At 39.5% G+C, this 25,781-nt stretch overlaps 1 protein-coding gene across 2 annotated transcripts in view; it reads right to left on the bottom strand.

Annotated features, from left to right (window-relative positions):
• The window catches only part of PHEX (phosphate regulating endopeptidase homolog X-linked), a 96,445-nt gene that overhangs the window by 51,404 nt on the left and 19,260 nt on the right, over positions 1 to 25,781 (bottom strand). For both annotated transcript variants that reach the window (XM_039714534.1, XM_039714535.1), the window contains exons 4-11: positions 23,262 to 23,348; positions 21,989 to 22,215; positions 18,766 to 18,834; positions 18,085 to 18,201; positions 15,042 to 15,125; positions 14,584 to 14,729; positions 8,276 to 8,369; positions 3,216 to 3,344 (exon numbers count right to left, since the gene is read on the bottom strand). In XM_039714534.1, coding sequence (XP_039570468.1) covers positions 3,216 to 3,344; positions 8,276 to 8,369; positions 14,584 to 14,729; positions 15,042 to 15,125; positions 18,085 to 18,201; positions 18,766 to 18,834; positions 21,989 to 22,215; positions 23,262 to 23,348 — 953 coding nt within the window. The remainder of the gene's footprint in view (positions 1 to 3,215; positions 3,345 to 8,275; positions 8,370 to 14,583; positions 14,730 to 15,041; positions 15,126 to 18,084; positions 18,202 to 18,765; positions 18,835 to 21,988; positions 22,216 to 23,261; positions 23,349 to 25,781) is intronic.

The following is a 25,781-nucleotide window of genomic DNA, read 5'->3' on the forward strand; positions in this document are numbered from 1 at the left end:
TTCATTGCTGATCACTTCATGTCATATTTGTGAGGATACCCATGTTGAAATCATAAAAAACACTGAGAAATTTGCAGTCCTTTAGGGAGATTTCTGTCCTTTAGGTTCTAGATCACTGGTCCATGCAGAAGGAGCCAGCTGAAAGGCATTGGCACAAATAAAGCCTTTCCTGCAGAGACAATGTCTGTGGCCTGGTTGGGTTTATGTGAGACTGAGACACGCCTTATTAATACTGGCAAAGAACTGAATTTGGGCTGACAGCATCATGTTCCAAATACAAAGCAGTATCCAAATATTTAGCCTGTATTTAGCTGCATTTGTGAAGCATTGCTACCCTTTATTTACTGCAGGGAGGGAGGCCCTGGCTCACACTACTGAGCAGCCTTAGCTGCTTCTGTGGTCCTGGACCATAAATGACAGCTTGGATCTGTGCAAAACTGGGAAAGCCCACAACCACTTCACCTCGGCTGCTTCTTCAGACACCTCTGCAAAGCCAAGACCACATCTCAAGCAAGTAAAAAAAAATAATAATAGGACTGTTCAGTGAGTATACACACTAAGAAAACCCTGAAATGACAAAGACATATAATGGCTAAAATATGCATCATATGAGTCTAAAGAGCCCTCATTCCTATGGATCTGTCTGGCAGCCCAGAAAAGTGCATGCAAGCAGCTGTGTCTGTTTATGTCAGCAGATGAGCCCCACGACAGATAGCCATGGGAATGCTGTGAGAGAGAGGCAATGAGAGGGATCCAACCATTGCCTGAGTCCTTTAGCACAAACCAGACTTGAGACAGCACAAGACATGACAGATACCCATTAGATGAAGACTTATTGGAACTTTGTGGTATCAGTTATGTTACATTTAAAAATAATGAAAATGTCAAGCAGCAGAGATTTGTATAGTCTTATTCTATAAATCTAGTAGATCTGAAATGTCATTAAAAGCAGAGACTAAACCCTCAAAAGTAACATTATTTGTAGCTAAATTGTCATTAATGTATCAGACGAACATTTTAATCTGGACCTGTCCTTTATTTGTGGTGCAGTCAGAAAAAATGCAGCAAAGTTCCTTGGATTATTCATTTTTCCTACCCTTTTCAAAAAACATTTTCTTATTTTTAGAGGCAATATGGGTCTAGCATTAAATATGACTAAAGAGTAAACATCCACAGTAAACTGCATCCCAGGAAATAGGGTAACTTAAAGATATTGATGACAGAGCACTGACTCAATTAACTTCGTTCACTAACGAGGTGAACTCCCTGTATTTGGAGGTTACAAGTTCAAACTCAAGCTCTGCAGCTGGGCCCTGGTGTATACTTAGGCTTTATGCAGCAGCTGTAGCTGCAGGGGGTAGGGGCAGAAACCTATTCCTGCTATCAAAGTTATTACTGAAACTGCTCAGGCGTATCTGTAAAAAACACTGCAGGCACTCTGAGTTAGAAGCAGTGCTATATTTAGACACAAATAATGTCTTTCTTGATAAAAGTATCTAAGGTATAAAACATCAATCACAAAACATGGTGGGGGGAAAGAATCCATATTATCTGTAACTCAGGATTTGCTTATCATAGACAGATATATGCCATAAGCCAGAAAAAAAAAAAAAGAAAAAAAAAGAAAAACCTGTACAAATAGGAGTGCTTTACTCACATGCTTTCTTACTGCCTAAGAAAGAGAAATAGAACTGAAAACCAGTGAAATGAAAATGATAACACCACAAATTATTAAGTTGAAAAGCACACTTCCAAATGAAATGCAACGAATTTCATCTGTATGTAATTTTATCTCCATGGGTTTTCCATTTTAAGACTGAATGTTGTGACCTACACTATGAATTTTATATGCATTTCTCACTATGGGTGCTACTGCAAATTCAGACTTGATAATTTTCCAAAGCTCTAGTTTAAAAGGAATGTGCATACTAAGAAACATTCTAATTAACTTGCATTTCAAGAGAAACTCTGCTCTATCTGCTTCTCATAATTTTTCCTCACATATTCAAATACAAAAAAGTGTCCATCCCCTCCATAAAGTGTACATTTCTTATACTCCTACTCTTCCCACTTATCTGTGCAGGATAACATACTGCATATGCCTGGCATATTTTTGCCACAAAATGGCCAAATAGCACATTACAAACTGGTTAAGAAAAAGGAGATTGAAAAGCTGGATCTCAGAGAGGAAACTCCAGTTGAAGGCAAATATGAAAATAACTGCAGAACCTGAGAGGGAAACAGATGACAAAGATTTGGACAAGTCAAATAAGCATGTGCCTTCTAAAATGGAATCCTTTCCTGAGAAAGCAGTGCAAGCAGATAAAGCCAAAGAGACAAACTCAGCCTACTGAGCCAGGGCAATGCAGGGCTTTCACAGAGCTGCTGCTCCCAGCACAGGCTGCCATCTCATGTTTCCTAAATGGTTGTGCCTCTCCTGCATGGAGAGTTAAGTTCAATGACTAAATGAGTCAATTTAAAACTGATTACTGCTGGAAAATCAATGGCTGTAAAAGCAGATATTGGAAAACTTTATAAGAAAAACATGAACTGAAAAATAAGTCATAAATTATTGTGAAGGGTAATTAATTATTTGAATATTGAACATTTTAGAAGGAGGATGAACATCTCTCTCAACTCAAAGGTATGGAAGAATATTTCCTTCCACTGTTCAGCAGGAATGATTTGAATCATGGATATAAACTCTCACTATGTGAGAGCCTCTCAGCTTCCCTTAATTTGGGCCAGATATCAGTCACATGTTTCTTGCTCCGACTACAGGTGTAGCAGTCACAGCTTTCAAAGAGGAATCCTAAAGCAAAGAAATCTCAACCAGTTTTTTGATTAGTCAGTAAAAACTTTACCATAATAAATTATATTAGCTATACCAAACCACTTCTCATCAATACCCCTCACTCTGTTCCTGCACAGCCTGGCTGTCACTATTTACATAAATTAACAGTGTTCAACCTGTTTTGGACTGGCTGCTTATTTGTCTGTAGCTGCAGATGGAAAGAAGGGGCAGTGCCCAGATGGGTGGAAAGGTAATACTTCTTCAAATTCATTCAATTTTCTCCTAGTGTTTTGGGGGTTTTAAATTCAATGAAAACATTTTCAAGAGTCTTCTGTCTTTTTTAACTTTGTTCTAACATCAGAGGCAGTTTGTGAGCATGAAACCACTAACTGCAAATTTCCAGAGACTACAGAGAACTCACCATCTCTTTCTTGTCCTCTTGAAAATGGGCTTTCACAAACATCTTACCCACAACGTAGGGGAGGGCATTTTCTACAAGGTCCACACATTTATCCCACTGAGGCAGCAAAGTTGTAGTTCCATGAATCACCTGTTGACACGGGCAAGTATTAGACCATAACACCATACTGTTTAAGAGGAATCCACACACAGTATAGGCCAAAGCATATTTGTCAAAAAGCCACCAAAAGGAAACAATAATGATACTCTACAGTTATTTCTATTTTCATCCAATGCTATGACAAATATTTTGAATACCACAAAATACCTGTAAGATTTTTAACTTCAGAACACTACAATGGTAGCAGTGACAGAGAGACTAGGCTTTAAGAATTACTTACTTTGGACTAACCTTGGTATTCTTTCTTTGTGAGAGACAATTTCCTCTAGAAAAACCCTGCTGTGAGATATCTCCTGAAAACATGTGCCTCTCCTCTGACATGGTGAGAAGCCTAGGAAGATTGTCCTCATGAAAATTGGGCTAGTCCTTGTGCAACACCTCCTGCTGAGCCCTCCATTGCCATGAACTAATGACATTTAACACAGATGGGTACACATTCACACCTTCTTGTCATTTTTCTGTCCAACTACTTTTATAGCAGTTTGTGTAAAATAGTAAAATTGCTTTCAGTTCCTTTCCCAAATGGAGCATTTTCAGGAGAAAAGAGGTTTAAATCATCAGGAACGCTGAATATGTTTGTCTCCCCCCAAAAGAATAAAAAATCACTCTATGTTGCAGTAGAAAGATGTTGGTAGAACAACTTGCATGTTTTACTAAAGGAATGGTATTAAATACATATTTTCAGGCTCTGATGATGTCACCATAAATGAACTTCAAAAGAAACAATCAAGAATGGTCAACACAACAAGGAACAAGGCAAAACAGAACTAAGAGTATTTGCTGCCTTGGTTTCTGTTTCTCACAGGAGGAATGTTATTACTGTGAGTACTTAACTAGCCAACATTACATTGGTCATCAAGATGTAGTTTGTGTAAATAAATCCTGTACACAGTATAGAAGGTGGGTCCATGTGAGCAATAAGCAGTGCTGATTTAAGAAAATTTTGTTATTTTCAATGTTCAAAGTGTTCCCTTTCCACTTAAGAAACTTCTTAAGCTTTTCCACAGAGAACAAGCACAATTCCAGTCCAGCAGTTAAGACCTGACAGCTGTGAAAAGGCAGAGTATAGTCAGCATCAAACCAGAGCAGGTAGGATAGGGATTTTGGCCTCTCACAGATTATAAAAGCTTCTTAAGCATCAATTTTGCAGTTTCTGAGCCCTTTCTTTTTCCCATTATTCTCCTCCTTTGAGCACAAGATTAAATGTCCAGCAAAATTAAGGGTTTGGATTTGTCTTTTTCCAATAGGAAAATATTTCATTGGAAAATTCCAGAGCAGCTTAACCCTCAGCTATTGAAGGTGAGATATTTTGGTAGTTCAGAGATTGATTTTCCCTATCATATTGTCTGTAATTAAGCATAATCAATGACTCACACTTAAATACACCAGTGAATTGCATTTCCAAGTGCTTTTTATTAATACTGTATATGCAGTAATAGATTTTCGATGGCGAAGAGTACATTGCTTCTAAAAAGAACCCCTATTAGTCAAACCAAAACACAATAAGGTGATATTTTTTCTAAATAGAGCCAAATTTGACAATCAACTCCTTTTCCAAATTCTTCAACCTTTATACATAACAAAACAAAACACTCAAAAACAAGATAAGAACAAAAGAAAAGAAAATTTCTCTCTGGGGTCAGAGTAAACCTGCAAAGAAGCTTTTTCCTGGTGCAGGGGAGAGAAGGGGAGTTATGGTATTAGTCATCAGAGCTTGAAATTCCTTCCAAAAGCTGTGAGTATGCATCAGCCATAGAAATAGTCAGGAGATAGAGCTGGCTTTTAGACTGTGACATACCATTATTACAACATAATAATTATCATTATTTTGAGGGAGGCTTGACTGTAAGGAGGCTATAAAGGCAGCACAGGCTGTGAGACCAATAAAAATAGAGCTGAGAGGAACAGATTATATCTCGCAGCTGGTTTATTGATATTTATGTCACAACAGCCAACAGGAACTCCCTCAAATGGTCCTCCTAATATTAATGTACCACTCTAAAACACAGTACTTCAGGTAGTAACAGTGGCTATAAATAGCAGGTTTCAAGCCCTCGCAGTCAATTCAGAGCTTCACGACACAATTAGCCAACCTCTTCCCCAGGTGCCACTGCGCATTTACAAGGTCTCAAAGTGCCACTGCAGAGGAGCTGCTGAGAGTTGCTGGTGTGCTACTCAAAGCACTTTCTCTAGAGTCAGCAGGTTTGTCCTATTTCTAAACCTAAAGTTTTTTTTAAAGTGTCATCATGTATTTTTCCTTCTCCTTGCAAAGATTTTAAGGCCCTAGTGCCAAGATTTCTACACACAAGGTATAAAAGCCACCAATAGAAAATAAGAACCTGGTGGAAAAAAATAGTCTGCTTATGATGGTTGAGGCTGACTGAATTAATTAAAAAATGGATGTATAAAATACATACTTTCTTTTAAGGGTCATGGATTTATCTCATGCTTGTGTCTTTTTAGTGGTAATTCAATGGTATTTTAGTGGTAATTCACTTACCTGGCAAGGGATTGGTGGGTCCTTTTTATGATCCTAAGGTGCCTCTAGTTCTCCATCCTCTGACTAGACAGATCCATTCAACAACAGACTAGTCCAATGCCTTGGACTCCATTCCTCATGTCCTTTCTATTGACCTGTGAGGTCTACACCTGTTTACATGGCCAGTATTGTTTAACTATCCATTAAAGACTTGGGGGAAGGGGCAGAGGCCTCCTCAGCAAGTTCACTGAACACAGAGCTGGCAGGAGTGGCTGACAGCCCCAGGGCTGGGCAGCCCTTCAGAAGGGCCTGGACAGGCTGGAGAGATGGGCAGAGGAATGGTCTGAAACTCAGAAAAGGCAAATGCAGGGTCCTGCACTGGGGAAGGACAAGCCCAGGCCCCAGCTCAGGCTGGGGTGACCTGCTGGAAAGCAGCTCTGCAGAGAAGGGCCTGGGGGTCCTGGTGGACAATGAGCTGTCCATGAGCCAGCAGTGCCCTGGGGCCAGGAGGGCCAGTGGGATCCTGGGGTGCATGAGGAACAGCACTGCCAGCAGGTCAGGGAGGGGATCCTGCCCCTCCACCCAGCCCAGTGAGGTGTGTCTGGAGGGCTGTGTCCAGTTCTGGGCTCCTCAGGACAAGAGAGACAGATTACCTGGAGCAGATCCAGTGAAGGGAAACAAGGATGAAGAGACTGGAACATCTCTCTTATGAGGAAAGCCTGAGGGAGCTGGGCCTGTTCAGCCTTGAGAAGAGACAACTGAGAGGGAAGCCCATCACCGTTTAAAAGTATCTGCAGGGGAGATGCCAAGAGGATGGAGCCTTTTGGAGGCTCTTTTCTGTGATGCTGAGCAACAGGACCAGAGGCAGAAATTGATGCACAGGAAGTTCCATGTGAACCTGGGGAAGAACTTCTTCACTGTGAAGGGAACGAGCACTGGCACAGATTGTCCAGAGAGGGTATGAAAAGCCCTTCACAGGAGAAGTTCAAGAATAATCCTTTGCCATATGCTCTGGGATGGCTCTGCTTGAGCAGGGAGGGAGGTTGGACAAAATGATCCCACTGTGGTCCCTTTTAATGTGACCCATTCTGTAATTGTATGACAGCCTTTATGAGATTATTAATAAGCACTGAATCACTTTGAATTCGATTTCTCCCTAAGCTTCTACGTCCCAGAGATGTGATAGCAGCCAGTTACCATATTAAAATGCACAGTACCCAAAGCTTAATGTTTCCTTTCAGGATTTTTTCTGCCATTATATAACTCAGTGTAACACAGTATTATGCTACAGACTGGCTGATAGCCAGCATCAATCTATTTTACCTGACTAGCAAGAAATGTCCCAGGAGGGGACACCTACAAACTTGTCACTGTGGTTCTGACAGCCAGTTTCTCATATTTTACATGAAGGAAATAGCATCTCTAACAAGACTATTTTGAATATGATCTCAGAAGTACAAGAGGCTGCCTTTCCTGTGTAGTTTCCATCAAGCTATTGGAGTTTATTTTTAGGTATATGATCAACTCAGAACTATTCCAGTATTACTCAAAGCAAAACAGTATAGGTTCTTTAATTAGTCACCTGCATGCCTCACCAGGGAGGACAGAACACCCACACCTCCTGCACCATGCCAGCCTCCTGTTGTCAGCCAATTTTCAGAATGGCAAACAAAGTTCAGCATCCCAAGTAGCTCAGACACAAGACAAAGTACCATTCACTTTCAGAATCATCCTTGCTTTATTTAAGGAGCCCTCACACTGCCCACATGATTACCAAGGTGGCTTTCTATTCAGGGTTCATTGAATCAAATGTATGTGTTTTACACAGATGCCCATATCACTGGACAGATTATTAGTTCTGCTCTCACAGCTTGTGGCAGTTTTATCGTTCTTCTGCAACCCCAAGCACCTGATCATCTTCTCTGTAGAAATGGCTGGGTATCCTTGTGCTACAGCTCATGTAATGGCATTAGAACATGGAAGAGCATTGAGCAAGCTTTAAAAACTTGAAATCCTAGACTTCTGTTTTACTAGAGCTGTATTCACAAATAGGCAATCAGTAGTTTTCAAGAAGTATAGATTTTGGTCAAAAGAATTTGGCCTGAATATCACAGCCCACATAACCTAATTTAAGTTTCTGCAAAAGAAGACTAAGTTTTTTTAAAGGGGAGGGTTCAAAACCTCTTTAGCATTATCTAAAAGACTTTTTTTTGTTTTAGTGTCATATAAATGTCTTAGTATCAAACACAAAAATATGTACATCAATTGTTTTAGAAGGTGTCTTCAAAAATAAAAAAAGTTTATTCAAGAAAATTATCCAGCGTGGAAAACATTTTGTGTTTTGCAAAGGTATAAGCAACTATAAGGGAAACCAACAGTGTCAAATTAGGACCCTTGTAAATGCTATGAAAGCATAACTTACCCTAGAAAATTCCAGCCACCGATACTGAAAACGTCTGCTGAGGTTAAATAACCTTGAATAAACCATCCTCCATACCAGGTAATTGGCAAGAGTCCTGTTAAATCAGGCATATTTTTATCAGACATGTAAACACATATGATGTACCACAAAGCACTCACAGAAATAGCTCCACAAACATTTTATCCCAATGGTGGAAACTTCACCTTAAAAATAAATGAGTGATGGTCAAATTGATAAATCTCAATTACACAGAAGAATCTGTATGATTGCAGCCATTTAATATATAATTGCCCCATGATAACCATCTTCTAAAGATTATTTATAACAGGTCCATCACCTAGTACATAATTTTTAGATAGTGTTTTTTTCAAAAGGAAGCTTTCATTTTCCTTAGAAGTAGCAAGAACTGTGTTATAATAATAGTTGCATCAAAGTTCTATCCAGGGATTAAGTGGTTTTTCTTTTGTAGATCAAAGTGAATGTTATCTCCCCTCATTAGTAGGGCACATAAATGGTAACAGAATAGATAAGAGTCCATCCCATATACACTCTCATTATCTCATATTTGTATCTTTCATTAGAAGTTATCAATACGCTTTGAAAACTTCTACTATTCACAAAGTTATTAAAGTATTACCATTCCTATTTTGTCAGATGGATAATTGAAATACCAAAAAAGAGAAGTATCAGTAACAAAAAACTTATAAGAATTGAGGCTGAGAGATCAAGGAAGAGCTTGTTTAAAATTCCCAGGAGATCTGGCATCCATGCTCCTTTTATAAAACTTTGAGCACCTGACTGGAGGATTTATCCAGCCTAGACTGATATCTCTCCATGTACAGCAGAGGCTGTATGAGCTAAAGGTGCATTCTGAAATACACAATTCAACCTCAAACAGTCTCAAACAAATCCAACAATGGCCTACACTTACTGTTCTCACCTTCTTTAATACATGACATATTTTTCAAGGATAGTCATTGCTTCAAAGCTAGGATGTTCAAACGTTATTTGTTCCCCACTGGGATATACACAACATTTTTGATAGGCCATAGACTTCTCTGGAAATAGGAAAATGGCTTCTATGCAAACGAGGGTGCTGTTATGGGCTGTCTGAACAACTCCCCCATCTCTGAAAATCCCATTTCTGCAATCTCCCATTGCCAGAAGTGTGAGGCAATGCAGTTGTTGCTACAGTGTCACTCCATTAGCTTCACTCAGAGACATATCCCAAGCAGCTCCCTCCTCTGAATCATAACAGCTTGGTAACACACTTGTGGGCATGCTGTCTTGACAGCAGCATTTGCTGGAGACATAACTTTTTTGCCTCTAACCAAGCTCCAGTCCACCTACACAAAGGCTTCAGCTCAAGGTGTGTTATTGCATCTCTCACACTGGGTATATTCCCTCTTTTAGTACACATATATATTCTATAGTTCACCTAAATGCCCACAATAATTGCAAAACATATCTGAAAGAGATTTTTTAGCATGCGACATGTACATTTATAAGATAGTACAAGTCACAAAAGCCAAAATAGTTAGCTCTGTTTAGATAATCACACCATTTTAAGACAATGTTTAGGATCATTAAAAATTAATTTCAACCTAAGAAATGCCACAAAGTCCAGATTTTTCCCTTAACAAGTTTCTGACAATGTGGAATTTTCTCACTCAATGACAAGTGAAGCACCCTAAAAGCACTCAGCTCTCACTGTTTTGGTAAATGACCCGAACTCCAGAAACTTCACAACAATCTGCCTCAGATATTTCAGCAGAGCTGAAGAATATCCAGCTGTAGCAACTTCTGTAGCATTTATACAAATCTCACAGATTAAAAGGTTAAAGATTTGCTTCCAATCAAAAGCCTTAGGTAAAATCCTTAGCTAAATAAATCACTATCATGCACTGATTATGTATTACAATTTGGTACTTACTCACAAAACCAAAATCAATTCTGTCTTATGTGTACTTGCTTTCACACAGCAATGTTTGTCCTTACATTTGAGCTGGGGAACCTCTCTCAAAATGGTAGTGAATGAAAGACTGAAATTCATAAAGGCTGGGTCTCAAAATATAACTTATTGAAAGACAGTAATGTCAACAAGAATTCAGAAATGTTTGTGTCAGGTATAAGTAATGAAGGCAGATAACAGTTGCAGGAAATATAATTAATTAGGGATTGTTTTAATTTGGGAAGGAAAAGGCTGACACATGCTAAAACCAAGCTGTCTGATAGCTGTCTGATGAGACAGTAACAATTCCAGCTTGTAACCAAAACAGAATCCACCATGCATTAAACAACAGGGAGGTTCCACTTGAATGCTTAGGAATCGGGGGTGGGAAACAGGTGGAAAGATTGAGGGGGTTTGTTGCCGTGTGTTTGAAGCCCAGTGTGGTTTAGTTTGTTTTTTAAAACAAAATGAAATGTTAATTTATCTGAATTTGTTTACCTATTTGGGGAATGATTATTTTACATGTTGGGCTAACTGTGCAAACTTCAAATCATTTCATTATCTTCAGTTGGCTTAAAAATTGACACTTTTTACTGATAAAGTTACTACAGTGCAGATTTTGGGATGATTTTCATCCTAGTTTCACAAATAAGTTTACTGAGGCTCAGAGAAGTTAATCTCTACACATCAAGCAAAATCCACTACACAAATAAAACATAAAAATCTCTCTGCTCTTTCAATGAGACCAGACTATTTGTTGTTGTAACTTTCAGAAGAGTACACTCTATTTTAACTTCCTGTTAAATGCCTGTTGCAGAAAGTGTAGGCTCACTTTTAACCAGTATGACCCTTGTTGTGACACACACTCCCAAAGGAAGTGGTAGAGAGATTGTTTGCTGGGACAGTTAAAATTATACCAGAACTTATGAATATTTACTAAAGCACTTTCTGTCCTCTCTGAGAATAAAGTAGGTTGCTCATGTAAAATTCTGTGAGTTTGTACCATTTTAATCAACAGACATGGTAGCAATTAAAGAGGACAGATTTAATATGAGATAGGTGGAAAAATTAATTGACATTTTAAGGAAAAGATCTCTCACAAATTTTAGATCTGTTTGAAAATTCTATTCAGAATTGAGTCACGAATCAAATTATAAGTACTGAAAAACTTTTGCCTCTATTGCTAGAGGCACTAATTCAAGGCAAATTATTGTAACTTCTCTGATTTTTCAGATGCAGACTAAGACCAGAAAAGAGATCCAGTGCCTCCCTCCATCTCTGAAAAAAATTCTTCATATGCTATATGAATTAGAGTTCTTCTCAATTAATAGTCCCATATTGAAAGATATGGGAAGATAAGACAAGGGAAAAGGGGCCTGCAAGAAAGCTGGAGAGGGACATTTTACAAGGACATATAGCGACAGACAAGGGGGACTGGCTTTAGACTGAAAAAGGATAGATTTATCATCTATTAGGAGGAAATTATTTACTGTGAGGGAGATGAGGCACTGAGCAAGCTGTCCAGTGAAGCTGTGGATGTCCCACCCCTGGAAGTGTCCAAGGCCAGGCTGCCCTTGCCCTTAAGAGTGGCTCGTCACAATGGGCTCTGAGCAACCCAGCCCAGTGCAAGGTGTCCCTGCCTGTGGCAGGGCTGCTGCAACAAGGTGATCTATAGGGTCCCTTCCAATCCAAACCAATCTATGATTCTATTAAACTAATTATGCATTCTGAGATCTATGAGAACAGCTGCAAGGATCTCCAGAAAGGATGCAATTTAGAGTATCCTATTTATGGCTCTCATAAAGCACCAGCACACTGGTAACAGGGAAGGGATATAAGCTCCTAATTAGTGCCAGAACAGTTCTATCTCCCCCTTCACATGGCACAGCTGTACTGGAGCTCTGCCATGGCTCATTTACATCACAGCTACATACACACACCTCTTCTTCCTGTAATAGAGATAAACCCCATTAAAATGAATTAGTGCACCAAAAAGCTGAAGGAATCCCTGAAGATCTCTTACAAAGTTGTGACTCACTTCAGCACCTGACATGACTAAGGCTAGCTGTCCCCAGGCTGGTGGAAACTCCTGCAGGCCAGTTGCTGAGTTTCTTGGGCAGCTCACTATGGATAGCCCAGCTCCTGGGCTGGAGTCACAGCAGTGCCCTGGCCTGGGGACTTCAGAGTGACCTCTGGACACTGCTGCACCTATTTCAAGCTCCACACAGCAGCTTGATTACATGCAGTTAAGTAAAATTCTGCTAAACTCATGCTACACCATGTCAATGTGCTCTCTTCTGGTAATATTGCCCCATGAATGATTTCTCAATTCAAGATTGCTCAGCAAGTTGTCTGAGGGAAAAAATTTTAATACAAGGATTGTGAGTCTGTACAAGTTAACACCTCCAACACAAAGTGCCTCTGTAGCCAGACTTAATTTTCACTCCATTCTTCCCTCCACCTGAAACAAACTTCATTAAATACTTTACCAGATCACTGGGTAAAATACTGGGGCATGAGCCATCTTTTTGTGACATTTCAAATAGTACCCAGGCTAGAGGGTGTTCATTCAGGAAGAGGACACACAAGGCACTGGAATAAAAGTATAATTTAGGAATAGCCTTGTAACTGAAAAGAATATGAACTTGGTGAAAATACCTGCTTTTTCTAATGACACTCCATCTCCTGAAATGATGAGAAAATAATTCCCATTATGAACGCTGAAGCAAATTTAAAATTTTGAAATGCTTTTCTAGGAATTTCAGGTCTATATATTTACAGTAACAAATCAAATTCATGTTGGTTACATTAAATAAATCAATCTATAAAATGTCATATGGAGAATGACAAATAAGACTACCTAAAAGAAAATATCCTTGTTAAGCTTTCAAAGTTCACACTACAGAGAAATGCTGAGACCTCATTGTTAGGAGTCCACATTGAGATGATTTCCTAATTTTCTCAGGCCAGATAGCAAGGTTACCTCTGGAGCAGACTCTGACATTTTAAGTAATGAACATTATCACCTAATAGATAAACATGATCTTGGTTATCAGGCCTGGGCTGTTTGGATAAATTTTACACACAAGAATTTGAAGCCTGCTTGGGTTCAGTTTAGCACTATTTGCCATTTCTAACATTTTATGATGCAAATTTTTAGAATAAGACTGGGCAGAAAATGCCTAAGCCATTAATACCTATAAAATATGCAGAGTGAATACACTGGAACTGGTTTTGCTCACTCTCTCCCCCTAACCTATGAGGTCAGAAGCCTGGTCTTGAGCTTTGCTAAAGGCAGGCATTGCAATTATTTCTGGTCATTACTCCAGCCTCCTTCTGCCACAACACACTGGCTGGCTTAAATTCTCTTGAATACTCAGATTTTCCTTGAATAAGAAACTAATGGAAAAAGTCTCCAGGTATTTACTCTGCAGTTACAGAATATATTTGCATCTAAGTGTATTTGTAGGCAGGGAATAACTAATTCCCTGTTACCTTGCTAGATATGCATCCTCTAAATCACACATTTATACCCACTGATGTAACAAACTTTGAGTTAGAAAGCAGAGAGAGCCCAAATAATACTTTCTTCAATAGATTAATATTGGCAGCAGTAATGCTACTTATTTGAATCTTTTTAAAGAAAGGATATTTGGTGATCTGTAGGCAAATCAGTAATTTTTATTTTTCTAATTGTTTTATTTGTGTGCTATTTTTACAAGTACTATGAACTAATGCAAGCATTCCATCGCTAGTGACAGAAAGGGACAATATAAGAATAATCTTTGTCCTTTTTTTCCTGAAATACATTTGATTGTGGTCATACTGTACAATCAGAAAAGATTGATATTTGGAGTCAACATCTTAACAAAATTTATTTTCAAGTTCAGTAACATGCCTCAGAGACCAAATTATCACAGAAATCCCTTAGACATCATCAGTAAAGATGTTTCAAATGGGATGTCACTTTTTCATTACTGCCCAAAGCTGTCTTGCTTCCCTGTGCAAAGCACATCTACCCTGTTTAATCTGAGCTACCTGCATTTTACAACTATGTTCTACAGGTGTAAAGGATTTCACAAGATATAAGACCCTATAAAGTAAGAGATGCTGAACGCATCTGGAAAAAGCAGCTTTACTGCTACCTGTGTTAACCATAGAAGAAATGTGTTGAAACTGAAAATTCTCCTGCTGTGCACAAGGTAATATCTAAATCCTCATTCAGACAAAACCAAGCAGACTGTTTGCCTAGAGACTTGATTCCAAGAATAGCTGAAACTCATGAAAAAAATATAGAAAAAGCCCAGCATCTGATGTCCCCCTACAAGTGTGAGTGAAACCATCATAAGATCCTTACTTTTTCCTTTCATTTTCTAGTATCCTGAATAAATCTTTGAAGTACTGGGGAACACGGACAATCACATTTTCTGAAGGACCTATATCTTTAAGCTCGGGATAGAGTTTGGTGTCAATCACCTTCTTGATGTATCCCAGCCAGTCAAACTGCAATGACAAAGAGAAGGCTGGTTAAAGCAGATTATGGGAGAAATTATTTATTAACTAAGGTACACCTTTAAAACTAATAGTTTCCATGCTCTACTTATAAAAAACTTAGAAACTATTGCACTTTGTCATTCCATATGTTTTCAATCCTCATTAAAGTTGGAACTATATTTAAAAGAACATACACTGTAAATGAGCACACACATTCCTAATGATGCTTCTTTAACATGCTGCTCTGAACCCTAAAGAGACAGTTTTAATTATACAGGTCAGATATTAAAAAAAAAAAAAATTCAGTTATTCCCAACCAACCTGTGGAATCATGGCACTAAGCTCCGATATGTTCATTTTATTGTACATCACCTCACTTGTTCGATTTTCATATGGAATCATGATCTGATGAAGAGAAAAAAATGCACAAAACCATCAAAACAAGGTTTATCTTGCAAGGACTCTTATGTCATCACCATCCTTCATAATCCCAGTGCAGAAATATCTCACCACCTGTTTTCCAAGCATTTATGGCATTAACCTCTGTTTCTGAGGATTGCATTTAGCTAGAAGAAATGGAGCATAGTTACTTTTATGTTTAAATTATTACTGGGGAATTTAATGAGCTGCATGTCTTCTTTGGACTTGAGACTGATTTAACTCTGATTATGCTAAGGAAAGACATGTTAATACATAAGAGATAAAAGTACACCTTGAGCATTAATACTTATTCATTCCTTCCTATTGAGTAGAAGCCAACCTCAGATTTAACAGGTCAAATCTGGGGTAGGTGCATCTTCATAACTGAAAGTACATCTCATGTCTTTGAATGTTTTCTTGATAGAGCTTTACTCCACCTGGGGGAAGAGCCAGATACACACAAGTTTCTCTTCATTTCACCCCATCATCCTGATTTCCATAGCAGGACACCTGAGTATATAGGCCAGACATGAATAAAGCATTCCCCAACCAGGCCCCTCATCTGAGTGACCAGAGGAGCCAGATCTCAAGTCACTCTGCAGCATCCAAGGATACAGCAAAAGAAATCCTAAATATGAAGCAAGTCTTTTATAACTGACAGGAAGGACATGCAGACTCCAAGACAGCCCTGTGGTTCATAATAGTAAAACAAACTAAGTACAAGATATAGTTCAAAATTTTCTCAGTGTTCAAGAGAAACAAAAATCCCAGTGGCAATTCCAGCCCTGCTGCAAGGTAAATCCTATACAACAGGCTGTATGTTGGGCAGTGTAAAGGACAGAGACTGACACCAGACTAACCAGACAGCTGGCACTTCAATCAAAATTCTCCAGTAGGTGTTTATGGTTTTAGTATTGCTCAAGCCATAGTGGAAAAAAATTACTTTCTTTTCCCTTTCTGCCAATTTCATTTATCTGAAAAATCTTTAAACACTTCTTGAAGCCATTTACTCCCCTCCTCTCAAAACTTTCCTTCTTCCTCCAGTGATTCAAACTTAATAAAAATCTTTCTCATACACCAACGAGTTCTCCCAAAACATGCCACTCCTTCCTATATCCAAAGTATTCTTGCTACCTCTGCCTGAGCACAGAAACTCTCCATTATGTAGGTGTACTTGAAAAAATGCAGAGGAACACTGGGTACAGTAAAACGTCCAGTGACAAACAGGACTACCTGAATCACAGTAAGATGTTTATATAATCATTATGTTTATTAGGGTTTATGCAACAGTCCATGTCCATTGACTCATGCTTAATATCTGGACAGATGTTAGGAGGATTAATCTTACTAAAAGAACCTGTAATCAAGCATGGATTATTGCATAACGATGTGCATTACTGATGCTGAGGGTTGTTACATGATCCATGTCATCTTACATGGCAGCTTCACTTACATACTTTGTGGATTAATGCTCTGTAAGACTCTGTAAGGAAAGCATTAGAGTTAGAGCTAAGGATACATCTTCTTATGCCATCACTGACAAACAGAACAAATATGTACTGTTTTTCGTGCAAGGGAGTATTTGTGCATTAGTCCATCCATGCTACATAACTGAAAATTAATGTTGGGCTTTGCTCAGAAGTTTAACAAAATTTCGTCCCTTTCAGCAGAGAGGGGGAAGCACTGATTGGCTACTATTGTGGGTGGCCCTCGCTTCTGTACAAACACACCATTAAGAAGCATCCTGTAGACTGCAACAACAGGATCCAGACAAATGAATCTGCTGCATCACCTGTCCCATGCAACAGGCGACCAGCATTTCACAGGGATAGCTTCTTTCCTTGCCAATATGAAGGAATACTCAGCTCAGCTGGCAGTTCTGCAAACCAGCATCAAGTCTGTACCCTTAATTTTGGTGGTTTCCCAACACTGAGGTCAACCCTTCTCTTTAGTTTTAGCAGAGGTTGAAATGATAATGAACTTGCCACTCCCATGAGTGGGATTCCTGCAGTAGCAGGAATCAGAGATATAGAGATGCAAAGACACTCCTTCAACCTGCAATAATCCTGTGGTATAAATGAAACTCCTCTCAAAAATGTCACCAAGTAAATGTCAGAACCAAGCACCAGATTTAAATATGCTTAGCTTTACTAAATTCAGTTGATCCCTTAAATGAAAACATCTACTATCCCAGACTACTTCATGAAAACACTTCAGGAGCTAAGGGTGGTACTGCTGTAAACACCACCTCCCACCACCAAGATCCAATATCCCACCTAAGACTTGCACTGCTTTTAGGCTTTTCCACAGAGAATCAACCCAGTCTGCTTCTTAAACAACAGAGTAATATATTCTCAACACAAGTGCATGGCCAGAGCTCAGATTCCACCCAGTTTCAAAATTATAGAATCACTTAAGTTGGAAAAGACATGTAAGGTCTTGAGTTATGTCATATTTTTCCAGCTGCCTATTGGGCACCAGTGAATTGGCATAGATGAACTTCAGCTGGGATATTGATCTCATCACCTTTTTGGAAGGAGAAGCCCTAATTCTTATGGGACCATCCTCAGGCACTTCCACAGTTTCTAACACATCAACAGCCCCTGTATCTCTGCTGCCATATGGATCTCCATCCCCCACCTCCACTGAGATGACAGACCAAAGGACCTTGCTAATACACCATCCTTTAAACATTGCCATGCCATCCCCAGACTTGCCTCTGGTCAGCCTGGCTGACATTACAATTTAAAACACCGAGGGTATTTGGCTAAGGTTTTTCCACTGAGAATAAAATTTACAGTTTAGCAATTAACTAAGGGAGAAACATTATTCATCCTTTCTTCATCAGGATCTGCTCCTTTCCTTCTGCTTCTAAAATCCCTTTGCTAATGCTGTTGATACAATGGCTTTTCATTTTGAGAAAGGATTATATTAGATTACCAACCTCTGCTATTTTAACTTCCAGTTTTAGAACTGATTTCATATCAGATTCAGCTCGGGAGGCATTTGCACCCAGAAGCACTGCTGTATCAACCATGAACTGCAAAAAGGCATCTCGGTACTGCAAAGAAAGAGAAAGAGTGAAATGACAACAGGATTTGCTCTTGAGCAGAGCTGCAGCAGCAGACCAGGAATGCCCAGCTACAGGAAGGGGTATATTACTTTCATGCCTTAGGAACCAAGTCTGTGCTTTCCTTACCTTGAATGCTAAGCAAGTTAAAAAGGAGAAATAACACTGTAAAAATACCGTGCATGACAGAGATAACTGCTGCAGTTCAGGGAGTAGAAATCTCAGGAAATGCAAATGACAGTTCTGGATTAGACTGACAACTTTCAGCTCTTACAAATGGATTAGACAATGTGTAAAAATGTACACCAGTATTTTAGGCCTACTAATACAGTAACCACCATGGGACAGAAGTACTTGTATACAAGTGTAAGCTTCATTTAGGAAACTTTGCAAGAATGTTTGATAGAAGTGGAGTTTTCTGCTAGATACACTGCAAAACCCAAATCCAAACAAAGCACAGCCCTTTCTCAGTTTGGAGCTCAACAAAACAAAACTAACCATGAAAAAAGATGAGGGGGAAATTGGTGGCTCTATTATCCAGCTGACAGTACTTACAGATTTGGCTTCTGTGGTGTTTTCTAGGTAATCCTCTCGAGATGCCAGAGAGAGGCTTGCTTGATCAAGCTATTAAAAACAACACAAAGTAACATTTAACAGCTAAATTAATCAGATTCAAAGATAAACTGACAAGCAGCTTTGGAAGGGTTCATGTTTTTCTGATAATTACAGTAGTTGTGTGCAAATACCTAACATATAAAACATTGCACCAGTCTGAGTTGGACAGGATTTCAAAACAGGAAAATGCTACACTGTGCTGACAGATATTAACTAAATCACATTACTGTGATCTGGGGACCTCAGATGACACCTGCAATAGCTAAGCCACCTAAAGAAAAGAATCACAGATGTGATTTAGGTGTTTAAAACAGCTACATCAGGGAGTAGGAAATGCAGAAGGACTGGGTCTATAGGACCAAACCACTGGTTCTGATGACCGTGCATCCCCCCTATGCCTATTTCAGGGGTACAAGAGTCAGCTTGGGACCACACCAGTCTAGTTATGCACCAAATGCCCCTGAGGTGCTGGAGCGTGAGAGCTGCTGTCTATCTGGGAGGCATCATCAGGTTTTTGTGACTGAAACTGAGGTCACACTTTTGAGCCTCACCCTAGACCAGCACTGGGGGCTGTACTCTGCTTTTGAACAGATGAACTGAAACTGAAGTGCCCACCAGCCAGGACTGCAGGCACAGGATATTATGTCCCCAGTATTTCAGCTAAAGGTGTCTTGTAGTCCAGATGGATCTTTGGCCTTCACTTACCTTTTCCATCTAAATATGGAGCAAATTTTCTGGTTTACATTCACTCTAATATTGGAATTAGGCCTGAAAGTTTGAGATTTTCATTTAGTGTCTTGAGTGAAACATGGCAATATTTTCATACTGTTTCATTTGAAACACAGGAATTTTTCTAACCAGGAAAAACTCACTATGCAGCATATATTTTATAATAATTACTGGGAACTGAGATTTCCCAGAACTTTTCAATGTGATCAAGTCAGGTTAGGGTGTGGAAGCCAAAGCTGAAAACTCCCATCAACCAGCTTCCAAACTCTGAATAAGATACTGATTGGAGCAGAAACAACTGCTTTGATGTCCTAAATATTTTTGGTTTGATGCTGCAGTAGTTTCTAAAAGATAAGTCTAGTGACTATAGATTCTATTTATTCATACAATTCATATAAGTCTTTTTTAATCCAAATACTTTAGGTTATGTGATTTATATTTCACATTTTCTACATTTAAAAAATAAATAAAACTTAGAATTTAAAGTGAATAAATAAATGTAATCTTTTCCTCTACAAAACAAACCATCCTCAGAAAGGAATAATTGTGATGTTCAGTGCAATTCTCATTCTTTGAAAAAGAGCATCACTTTCTTTTCTCAGCACAATGATGCAAAAAGAATATACTCTTATGCTTTTTGTACATATGTTTTTGCAATAGGTAACTTCTGATTATTTGGGGAATTTCAATTATGTGACTTACATTAAATGCTCATTCAAATTCCCTGGTGTTAAGAATTAGATTTGACAGCACATTGAACCAAGAGAGCACAAATATGAGAAATAAACAATAAAAGTTAACCAACAACTTCAGCACTCATGGAAAAAAAAAAGATAATGTTGAATGCTGAACACAGTTTTATTTGGAGTTTCCACTTCTTTTATGACCCATTCATGATTTTGCAATGCTGAAGAAAAAGAATTTTGCAATAAAGATATTTTCACAAGCAGATTGAAATACTATGTGGTACATCTACGCCCCAGGGAATTTGTAAAAACATGGACAAAGTAGAGCACTGACTGATGCATTCTGCAGATCAAAGTCCTAATCAAACCAGCATCAGAACACCCTACAGAGTAGTGCCTCATTCATAGCATGTCGTGCTTCAGTTAGATTTTGAATTCCTGTGCCCCTAAGCGTAGAGAGTGAAGGTTCTGCTGGTTGTAAATCGTTTCCAAGAGACCAGCAGTGAGGGTGTCCCTGCCCAGCCATTTGCTGACAGGTGACTTGAACTGAAATATGATGACAGGAGACACGGATAAACATCTCCCTGATTCTACAGCTTCAGCTCTTTTGAGTGAGTCTCCAGCTGAAGAAAACCTGACAGGATCTCAACAGCATCAAAGCAGAATGTCACCTTTAATACAGCAAACTGTTGATCTGCTGTTGATTATCTTGGAAAATGTCCTAGAGATGAGGGAAAGTTACCCTTTAACTTTATGCCAGTTAAATGCCTTAGCCAAAAGACATATGGAAGAACTTAGAACTGACATCCACCCCAGTACCACCACAGTTCCTAAATACAATGTATTCTTGGCTACATTCCTACAGCCAGCCAAGATGCTAGCAAAATAAGGATCTTAGATATTTTTTTTTGCTGTAATGAATGCCATCATAACTTTGTTATTTGTTCCTTCTCTCTTGTCTTCATGAACTGTTTTCTTGTAGCCATGGAGGGAAGGTCTGCTCTGGCTTCTCATCTGAAGTTCTTAAACAACAATGCATTTGGCCCAGGCACTCAGTCTTGCCACAGTTATACAATTTTATTTGGAGTTTTGTCAGATGAGAGGGAGGCAACATTTCTTGAGTCTTTTTCTTACTGAACTGTTATTTAATGCCATTCACTGTTAACAATTTTGTAATGTTTTGGTCTAGAAGCAATTTCAAGAAAATTTCAGTTGGTCTAAAAGCAATTTCAGGTCTAAACGCATTTCAGGAAAAATGTGAATTCTCCTATTTCACATTTAAAAAGCACTTGGGATAAATCTGTGTTCTAAGGTGCTGTATAAGCACCAGATTAAGTGTTTCCATCTCAAGAAAAACAGCTCAAGTTCAAAATACCTGCTACTGATGAACCATTTTTCATCCTCACAGGCAAAAAACCTTCTTCATGCAAGCGATGAGTCATAAGCAGCACACAGAATTAGATATTGAGTTCTTATTCTCAAGCACATAGACCCTGGCTATTGGTCTACTGGGAAATTTTTATGGGTTTTTTTCCATTTGAAAGAAGAAAACCTGTACAGAAATGCTTTCCAATAGCATGTGGTTGCTAGTGGCTCCTACATTCCCATAAACTGGCACCTACACACATCTGTAAGCCAGTAGATAATAACAACAACAATCAAATGTAAACATTTGGTATGTAAACATGTTTTTAAAAGAGACCATAAAACAGCATGCAGAGTAACCTGTTAAAAATGCTGTACTGTACCTTCAGGATGTAGCGATGGGAGATTTTGTCATCAGCAGCCACATACAAACGGATGAAGACTGAGCTGCTGTATTGGCCACGAAGAGTTGCCAAGGCTTGGACTAAGCTGAACCTCCTTTCTGACCACAGTCCTTCAGGTCCAATATTGGATTCCAGCACAGGCCAGCGGAAAGGTGAATGCTTCAGGATACTTAACAGGGGTTTCACATCAGCTTTTTCAATTTTCTCTGAAATGTCAAAGTGTGACAACAATTACATTCCAGACAACTCAAGTCCAACAGCAGCCACACAAGACAAGGATTTATTAGCTTCGATTGATTTCCAGGCAAGGCAATCACAATAGTTGAAACTCAAAGCCTCTGCTCTGCCTGTGAGCACAGCAGCACAGAGGTCCAACCCCGTTTATCTGTATCAAGAATAAGAAAGGCAAGTCAGTGCCTTTCCAAAAAGACAAAGGCTGGAATTAGGTAAATTTCAAAAAAATCAAACTACTCCTTGCTTAGGAACTAGCATAGAAATTTCACTGATTTTAGGGAAATATGAGGGGTTATTGTTTATAATCAAAGCTAGAGGGGCAATATCGGTGCACCAAGGCTGTAGAGCAGGCTGCCTCACTTGCTGGTGGTCAGACAGGCCATGCTGGAAGAAAACTGTGCAGGAAATAAATCCTGAAAGAGTCAAAAGAACAAAGGGGACTTCCAAGACTTCTTTGTGCAGCTAAGCAAGAGTAGTGATGCGTCCTGAATTAGTGAACATTACCTTACAGCAGCATGGACAAGCTGAGGAAAAGCACTCTGCAAACACGATTAACTTGCTTGACATACAGATACCACAGCTAAAGAGTCCACCCTGTCTATACCCAGCCCTGGGGTAGTGTTTTGATAAAACAGATTTAGAGAAGTGTAGAAGGTGATGAGCAACAGGGTCTTGAAAATATCAGTATGAGAATTTCATCAGAGAGTTCCTCTGATTTAATAACCCCAGGCACTAACCCCACAACCCTGGGGCACAGTTTAACATCCTTTTGCACAGATAAATATCTCTCCACGGTTCTGACAAGCAGAGGTTTCTCTAAAACTGACTTGTGCCTGAGTATACCTCAGTCCCGATTCACAGCTTCAGAAGTGTAAAAGACCCTCAACCCCAGCTGAATACATATCAGTAAAATCTATGCATCTGCACAAAGCTTCACAGAGCTCTGCAGAGAGACAAAAAGCCTGCCTTTATAAATGCAGGGAATGCATCGATGCCCTCCTCAAATCAATCTACTTACCCTCATTCATGCAGGATGCATAAAGGATCTTGGCCTTCTGTACAGCTTCACTGTCTCGTCTTTTGCTGATGGGTTTCTCTAGCAATGCTGAAAAAACAATTTTTTTCAATACTTTGGAAAATGTAGACAGTTTTCCTGTTTCAGCATTTGGTTTAATCATAGTATTTGTTTAATTAAGTATGAGGCTCCATGTGTACTTTCTTAAGTAGTAGCACAGACATAATTGCAACTTTTTCAATCCCCAATGGGGAAGGATTTTTTTAATTATTTATTTTAAAGAGAACTGATATAAAGCTGAATGACAGATGCAGCTTGTTACTCATACTCACAACCAGCGAGCCTCAGCAAACTGAGGTGACAGGCAGTCATGGGGTGAGGGAGGGAACCAACACACAGAGCAGGGAGTCAGGAATTTTTTCAGCTTCTGGTGCTGGTACATTATGAAATCAGGACCTAAGAGAGAAGGCTACAGGATCCCAGGAGCAAGCTGTAAATCAGGCACGATGCAGCTGCAGATACAAAGTACTGTGGATAAATGTAGAGGCAGCTGAGCTTCAGAGCACAAGCACTTCCACAGCCAGGAGAAACAGGTAACTCTTGAGCACAGCACAGGAACAGGGCTGGCAAACTCTGTGGGACCTCGTCTGGTTTTGCAAGACCCAAGCAAGTCCTGCACAGCCTTACCTGATTGTTACTGGGACCACTGGAAGGAGTGGCTTTGCTGGTATCAAGTCTCTCCTGTTATGTGCTCAGCCAGAGCTAAAAAGCCTCTAAAAATTCAGGACTCCCTTCCCAGCACCAAAGTACCAGCCAGGGCTCTGGGTTTCAAATGAGCAGAGGCAGCACAGTGCAAGTGTGCTGAGAAGCATGGCCCACACAAAAGGGGGAACAAAGAAAACAAGAGTCCAGAGGCCTGTGGGTGCAGAGAACCACTGAGACTCCATAACACCAGCCATGGTGAGGCCAAGCAGCTCCCACAGAGAGCTGGATCAGGGTCAATGCAATGTGATTCTTCTGCCAGGATTGGCTGAGGACATGCAGAATACAGAATAGGTGGTGGCACTGCCATCCAAAAGCAGCACCCTCCTGCAAACCCTGCAGGCTGCTCACTCTGCAGCCCTGCTCTTTCCACCCCACAGTGCCTCCTCTCCAGGGAGGCAAAGGGTGGGTGTGACAGCTGGGTTCTTCAGCTGAGAACAGCCTGGGTTTGCACAGCTTCTCTCAGTACCAGGAGCTCACTGCTTGAAGCAGGATCTTAAGGCAGTTATTTCCCAAAATGTCCTTAGCCTCCTGAGGAACCAGCCGTGTTGCACCTCTTATATAAGCACTCAGGGGACCATAATGCAGACCTCACACTGTTTATTACTTTATTACTCAAGGAATACCATAGTGATGAGCAATGCAACTTTTCTCTCCCTCCGACCCCTTTTCTCCTTAAACAAACAAACAAAAAACCCCATTGCCCAATTCTTTTGCTTAGACCATTAAGAGATTTAATGAGATTATTCTTAGATTTTTCCATAAAAATACTCCTGGAGAGGATAGCTTTTGTTTCAAATCCTTAAATATTTCTCAATTTGCTAAATACAATATAATGCAAATCATCTATATATATATGTTCAGTGTGTACAATTCATAGCAGCATAATCAGACTTGTTCACATTTTTTAAATGGCATTTTGAAAGTAATGATAAATGAATCCTCCATGAAGCTGAGGATGAAAAACTACCCTCCCATTAAAGCCATTACAATAATTTCTCTCTCTGCCAGTGAGCTGTACAACCATGAAATTTTGAAGCTAATAAAATCCAATGGCTAGCGCTCAAGAGAAAAACAGATTATAAGAGCCAATAAAATCAACTCTAGAGATAAAACTGCATCAAATTGTGTTACAATAAGCCCTCGTGTTTTCCCATCAAACCATCTCATTAATGTGACATCTACCCCACCTCACTACTGCAAAGAGTGAGGTGGGGTAGATGCTGCCAACTTGCTCAGAATTCTTTTATGAAAACAATTCTCAGTTCTGATAACATAAAATCCAGTGATCAAATATGAAAGACTCAATAAGATGCTTGAATCCTGTGAACACTGAAATAGGGGGTATGATCCATGGATGGTCTTTAGGCTACGGAGGTTTCCCAGCCTTAACCTCAACTTTTCAGAATGATTTAGAAGCACAAACCTGAAGCACTGCTCACATCCACATGATTTCTACATTAGCTAGTATAAAATCCAAACAGAAGATTTAGAAAATTGTTTCTTATTTAGCTCACAAATACATATGGATTTTATGTGTCCTTGAGTATTTAAATTCTTACAAACGAATAGCAAGAAAAGGCAAGAAGCACAGCGTACTGATCAAAGATACATGTAATTAGTCTGTCTAGAGGTTGCTTATTCATGGGAAGAAAAGCACTACTGTGACTGAAATCAATGTAGGCCCATCAAGCTCTCTTTAAATTAGCAATATTGGGTCCTGTGAGCAGCCTGGCCACAGCTGCAGGTTCTGACAAACCC

This window comes from Passer montanus, unplaced genomic scaffold (genome assembly GCF_014805655.1).
Source record: "Passer montanus isolate IOZ18808 unplaced genomic scaffold, ASM1480565v1 scaffold3, whole genome shotgun sequence".
NCBI classification, from domain to species: domain Eukaryota; kingdom Metazoa; phylum Chordata; class Aves; order Passeriformes; family Passeridae; genus Passer; species Passer montanus.